We start from the raw sequence: 6,276 nt of genomic DNA, 5'->3' as shown, positions 1-6,276 counted from the left end.
ATAATATATGCTAATTACAAATGATGATAATTAGATAGAGTAGCTTAGGAATTCTAAATCATCTGGTGTTGACATGTTAGTAAAAGAAAAAAAGATGGTTAGGGCCCCAAAAAGGCTTGGACCGGCCCTGGCTAGATTTATAAACTCACAATATAGTTCCCCAATTAATTATTGCATTTATTTATTTATTTATTTATTTGTTTGTTTATTCCAGTTAACCAAAAATGCTTTCTCAATTTCAGTTTAAGTTATTTCGCTGGTTTTAGTTATCTAACCTTGCAACTTAAATGTTTTATTAATGATGCATTAAAGTCAAAAATTTTTGAGGGGACACTTTAAAAACCACCTCTTTTATTTTCGGTTGATGACCTCTGGCAGGCGCTCTGCCTGCTTCGCGCGGCGGGTTAGTTGGTGATTCCCTGCGCACCGTGGCTGAGCTGCGCGCCTCGCCCCTTCAGCACCATGACGCTGAGATCACATCGGGAGGGCGGTGCAGAGGAGAGGAAGAGACAGAGAGAGAAAGAAAAAAAGGAGAGAGAGGAGGCTACGTGTTGCTGCGCAGCAACAGATAGAAAGAAGACCCAGAGAGGAACACAGAGAGGAATTCCCCACTGCTCAAACAGAAGCGGCTGTCAGGGCGTATCAGTCCTGTTCTTTTTCTCTTTCTTTTTTTCTTTTTTGGCTCCCAGAATTCACAGAAATAAATCTACAGCCTACCTGTAGGTGGAGGCGCTGCAAGCCCCTCCCAAATCCCCCCCCCCCACCCATCCTATGAATGAAGGATGTGAGAGCCGACGGCTGCAGCAGCAGTAGAAAGCCTCCGGGTGCATTCAGACACTTAAAGGAGTAGATAGTGTTCTCTGTCTGGAGGCAACACTCTCTTTAACAGCGGATCCTCTGGAACGGTGTCGCCCTCTTTCTGTTCGGTAGAAACTGGAATCAGTTCGGAGCTCGGAGGACAAAGGTCCAGAGGTTGCCCTCTGACTGCGATGAGCCGCCGCTAAACATGAAGAGTGTTTCAGAGAAATCGGTGAATTGATCGACCGTTTGAAGTAAGTTCTCTTTGTTTGAACAAGCTACAGAAACAAGCAGCTCTTCTTTGTCTTTTGGAATAGAGGCTTGGAAAGCAATGCGTTAGTTTAGGTATCTAAGTATGGAAACAGCTAATTAAAGCATCAAAGCCTTGTCATTGCGGGCAGTTGAACTAACTTATGCTTTCTTCTTGTCTGCCAATGTGTCTTCTTCGTCAATGTGTTTGGTCTGCCACTGTCTCTCTTTGTCTCTTCCTTTCATCCTTTCATTTTGTGCGCCCCGCATCTGTGTGTGTGTGTGTGTGTGTGTGTGTGTGTGTGTGTGTGTGTGTGTGTGTGTGTGTGTGTGCACGCGCGCGTGAGTGTGTGTGTCTTTCCCTCTTTAAAGGCATGACGGGTCAGGTCCTTAGGGACACGACCGCCGGGGCTCCCATGGACGACAACGCGGGCATCCGCATCAACGTGGGCGGCTTCAAGAAGCGTCTCCAGTCGGACACGCTCTCCCGCTTCCCCGAGACCAGGCTGGCGCGCCTCCTCCAGTGCCAGTCCAAGGAGTCCATCCTGGAGCTGTGCGACGACTACGACGACGCGGAGAAAGAGTTTTACTTCGATAGGAACCCCGCTCTCTTCCCGTACGTGCTCAACTTCTACAACACGGGGCGACTGCACGTCATGGCCGAGCTGTGCATCTTCTCCTTCAGCCAGGAGATCGAGTACTGGGGCATCAACGAGTTCTTCATCGACTCCTGCTGCAGCAGCGCCTACCACTGCAGGAAGATGGACCAGGACAGGGACGACTGGGACGACAGGAGCGACGAGGGAAGCACCACGTCGTCATTCGACGAGCTGCTGGAGTTCTACAACGACGCCACCAAGTTCGACAAGCAGGTGCTCGGGAGCGCGCGCAGGCGCGTCTGGTTGATGCTGGACAACCCCGGGTACTCCGTGGCCAGCCGCATCATCAGCATCCTGTCCATCCTGGTGGTGCTGGGCTCGATTGCCACGATGTGCATGAACAGCATGAGCGAGTTCAGCGTGCTGGACAGCAGGGGGGAACCCACGGAGGACCCGCGCTTTGAGACGGTGGAGCACTTCGGCATCGGATGGTTCACGCTGGAGCTTGTGACCCGGTTCGCGGTGGCCCCCGACCTGCTGCACTTCTTCGACCACCCGCTGAACGTCATAGACCTGGTCTCCATACTGCCGTTTTACCTGACGCTCCTCATCAACCTGGTGGTGGAGAGCAGCCCGGCGCTCGCCAACCTGGGCCGCGTGGCGCAGGTCCTGCGACTCATGCGAATTTTCCGCATCCTGAAGCTGGCCCGCCACTCCACCGGCCTGCGGTCCCTGGGGGCCACCCTCAGGAACAGCTACAAGGAGGTCGGCCTGCTGCTCCTCTACCTGGCCGTCGGCGTGTCGTTCTTCTCCGTCATGGCCTACACGGTGGAGAAAGAGGACAGCGAGGACCTGTCCACCATCCCCGCCTGCTGGTGGTGGGCCACCGTCAGCATGACCACCGTGGGCTACGGAGACGTGGTGCCCGTCTCCATACCGGGCAAACTGACCGCCTCGGCCTGCATCCTGGCCGGCATCCTGGTCGTTGTGCTTCCGATCACGCTCATCTTCAACAAGTTCTCCCTTTTCTACAAGAGACAGAAGCAGCTGGAGATCGCAATGAGAAGCTGCGACTTCGACGAGGGCATCAAGGAGGTCCCCTCCGTCAACCTGAGGAACTACTACGCGCACAAGGTGAAGTCTCTCATGGTCAGCTTGTCGAACATGAGCCGGAGTTCTCCGAGTGAACAGAGTCTGAATGAGTCGTTACAGTGAAGCTCGGCTCGGAGCTGTCCGGGGTGCTGACACCCGCTGGAGGAGGAGTTGCCTCTCTGTAGCTAAGTGCAATAACGTATCAATGTGTGTGTGTGTGTGTGTGTGTGTGTGTGTGTCAGTTCCGGTGAGACAATATAAAGATCACGTGCACTTTCTAAAGGAGCAACTCGGTTTTGTTTTAAGTGGGGTTCTGTGAAGAAGTGAACAGTAACTATTGTGGTGGAAAGATGTCACGTCACAGTGAGTCTGTGGAAAAAAGGAAATCCTCAGAGCCACTGAAGGCTGACAGGAAGTCACGTTTTACTATTTCAAAAATAACTCGACCCTCAAAATGTTCATGTCTTTGAAAATCAACACTGTTTCGTCGCTTTTTGTTTTTCTGCATTCAGTCTGTCTCCGAAAGCAGAGCTGGGAATGAGTATTACGGTTTTCACTTTGGTACTTAGAGAAGAGAGAGAAGCTGTAATATTTTCTCCATGTTAAATAATCAAACACAGCATGATCACAACTTGGCATTTTGCAGCACAGATGTGAAGTGCATAAAAGTGGGATATGGCAATGAATACTCTTAAACACAGGCTTAAAAAATATATGATTATATGACAAATAAAGCAAATTTTTACAAACCAGTGCACTCGATCTGTGCGAGATTGTTCCAAAGAAAACAAACTGCAGTGATTTAGTTTATGTGCGTGAAAGCAGCACACACTGCAGCACACACTGCACACAGCCTCCCACTGGCCTCCTTATCTGTAACTCCGTTCCTGACAACACTGATGCATTCTCAAGATCTGTCTGTTATCTGAGGAACCAGGTCTTCCTCAGACATTTGCTCATCACCTATATTGAGCCATAGCAAAATATGGATGACATAGGCGGTTCCAGACAGGGGCCAAATGAGAACAAAAGACAGTAAACCAATTTCTTATGACCACATGCACTGACAGGGAAACGGTGACTAACTGGTCCCTTGAATGAATTTCATTTTCTACTTTCACAGTTTTACTTTAACAGTGAATTAAAAATGAAAGTGTTGCAGCTTCAGCTTCAGCTGCATTAGAATAAGGTCACAGTTTTCAACTGCAAATAGCTCTCTGACTCTCACTTGATTAGGCTTATATTACGGCCCCATTTTTGTTTTATTTGGTTTATTCTTTTGTTCTGTGCCCTTTATGAAGCAACAATGTCTTCCCCGGGTTTAGAACCGACACTTCTCCTCCAAACATTCCAAACTCTGCTTTTGACTTGGACACAGACCTGCTTCACTTCCTAACTAATGGACCTGAGGTGACCTAATACAAAGATGTGAGCAAAGTTATTCACGAGTGATTTTAATAACATTTCTAGTTTAATTGAAACTCAGCAATTGTGAAATTTGTCTGGTTCTGTATTAGCAGAACACAGACAAAGGTTTGCACACATTTGTAAAGGAAGCTCAGCTGGTGATGTTTTAGGTTTGTTTTCTTTTCAGAGTTCCCAGCTGAAAATAAAACAAGATCAAGAAATTCAAAGTCTGTATAAGGAGGGGCAGGCAAATAATACACAGCTGCACCACGTTCATATAGAAATTTTCAGTTGAAGTTGTTTTAAATTGATAAACAATTTAAAATAGAACTTCCTGCCTGATCTGCTGTTAACCTTTCACTCTGAGAACTTTTTTCTTTCCTAAAACCTCACTGTGGTTTGCTATCATTCTACTGGAAAAAAAAAAAAAAAAAAAAAAAAAAAAAACTGCAAGTGATCATATCTTCACCGGGCCTCAGTTGAAGTGATTCAAAGTTTCCCCTGAAGGCCTCTTCATCAAAGTAGGCCAATCAGATCACACCAAAACTGATACCCCTGTTTGTGTTGTCTACAGTCTTAGTGGTCGTGTGGGCGTCAGTGTCACAGCGTCACACTGTTATCCACCATTCAGCTGCACTTGTTCTGACGATAAAAAAAGAAAAAAAAAGAAAATGTCCACATGAACCCCCTGGTGTTTCTCCAGTTGAAGGTAACTTGATGTGTAAATGTGGTGTTGCAACAGTACTTCAGATGTTTGGTCGAAACGAAATAACAAATTAAAAGAAAACTCCTGTTACATTTCCCTGTTTCATTAATGTCCAGAGCAGGAAGCAGCTCCCTTCTTTTACAGTCACACATGTAAAAGTGTTTAGTGATGACTGACTGACAGCGTCTTCAACACACTGACAGCCACACCAGCAACCGCTCAGAAGTGACATGTTGATTAAATTCCTCTTGCGGGAATTTGCCAGGATTTATTTATTTATTTATTTATTTTTTGCTGCATCATTACATTAGAGTCCGTAAAAGCTATTTTGGAGCTTTATCTTTTTACTTTGCGTCAGCAAAACTATTAATCTGCTACCACTGTTTAAGTTATTCCACTTTACGTCAGAATTAAAGATGTGATAAAAAACTGTTATTTTTTAGCTGTAAAAAAAAGACAATATGGGCAGTGAACTTTAGGACTACATTGCAGGATTTCACAAAAAAAGGAAAAAGAAAAGTAAACTTTGCTTCTGTTTCTTTGGTTTGATTTAATCAGAAAAGCAACATAAATCAATTTGATCATCTGACATTCAGACTGGGACAGATTTGGAGCTGGGTTGGCCAGAGTTTGACTCAGAATCATTACAGGTCTATTTGTGTTGAGTTATTGACAGAAAACTTTGATGAAACTCACAAATCATTTTAATAAAACCCAGAAAGCAGAATATATGGGCAACTTTTTCACAAAATTCAAAATAATCAATAATCCTCAATATTGAATTCTGACCACTCTGGTACTTCTTCACAAACTTTATTATTGCAAAATTTTCAAGAAATGCATGCAGTCCTCTGTATGTATGACACAAACCTTAAAATAGGAGTCTAATTAACAACAAACACAGGGACAGTTGATTTCTACCTTGATTATATGTATCTATAGGATATGATTTTGTCTGTTTATGTAGTCAGTTCTGAGTAGCAGCTGCAAGAAGAACACATGACTGAATAGTTGAATAGTTTAAGTTACTCTTTTGTCTAAAGATTGTAATTTTTAGATCTAAATATCAGATCTAAAAAAAATAATCATTTATTTCCAGTTTTAAGCTGGATGGGAAATATTTGCTTATTTCCTATACTTCATTCTCTTTCATCTGAAAGAGAATGAAGTTCTGGTTCTGGTTCATTGCAGCCCTACCAGGAGTTCCTACAGCAGCTGCTCTCAATATTCAACAAAGCGCTGACTAACTGGCATTGATTTCAGTTTAAAGGATAAAGAGGCAATTTCTACAAGTAGCTTGCAGCACTAAAAAGAGTCAATATTTTTTTTCTTTTGGCATTTCATAATTTAACCTGGGTTAGCTTCACTGACTTCCCATCGAGACTTACTGCTACGTTACAGAGCATGTGAGTTTAAAATATAATC

General features: G+C 44.7%; 1 protein-coding gene across 3 annotated transcripts; it reads left to right on the top strand.

Moving 5' to 3' along the window:
* Positions 1–397: 397 nt before the first annotated feature.
* Positions 398–4,943, top strand: kcns2 (potassium voltage-gated channel modifier subfamily S member 2). 3 transcript variants are annotated; one of them, XM_015029620.1, is made up of 2 exons: positions 398–1,342; positions 1,383–4,943. In XM_015029620.1, the coding sequence occupies exons 1-2, from the start codon at positions 1,250–1,252 to the stop codon at positions 2,859–2,861; spliced, it is 1,572 nt and encodes a 523-aa protein (XP_014885106.1). In that variant the 5' UTR covers positions 398–1,249; the 3' UTR covers positions 2,862–4,943. The 3 variants fall into 3 exon arrangements, with proteins under 3 accessions (XP_014885106.1, XP_014885107.1, XP_014885105.1); XM_015029621.1 differs by having other exon boundaries at positions 399–1,052; positions 1,420–4,943; XM_015029619.1 differs by having other exon boundaries at positions 399–1,318; positions 1,359–4,943.
* Positions 4,944–6,276: the final 1,333 nt, after the last annotated feature.

Source organism: Poecilia latipinna, unplaced genomic scaffold, assembly GCF_001443285.1.
Source record: "Poecilia latipinna isolate Pla-1442-1.1 unplaced genomic scaffold, P_latipinna-1.0 Scaffold158, whole genome shotgun sequence".
Taxonomy (NCBI): Eukaryota; Metazoa; Chordata; class Actinopteri; order Cyprinodontiformes; family Poeciliidae; genus Poecilia; species Poecilia latipinna.
Note: the sequence above shows the minus strand (reverse complement) of the source record. Positions and strands in the feature narration are given on the sequence as shown.

Excerpts from the sequence above, each read along its gene's own strand:
- kcns2 (XM_015029620.1), top strand. The coding sequence starts at position 1,250 with ATGTGTTTGGTCTGCCACTGTCTCTCTTTGTCTCTTCCTTTCATCCTT. Across the intron at positions 1,343-1,382 it reads TGTGTGTGTGTGTGTGTGTG|CGCGCGCGTGAGTGTGTGTG; the intron begins TGTGTGTGTGTG and ends TGTGTGTGTGCA.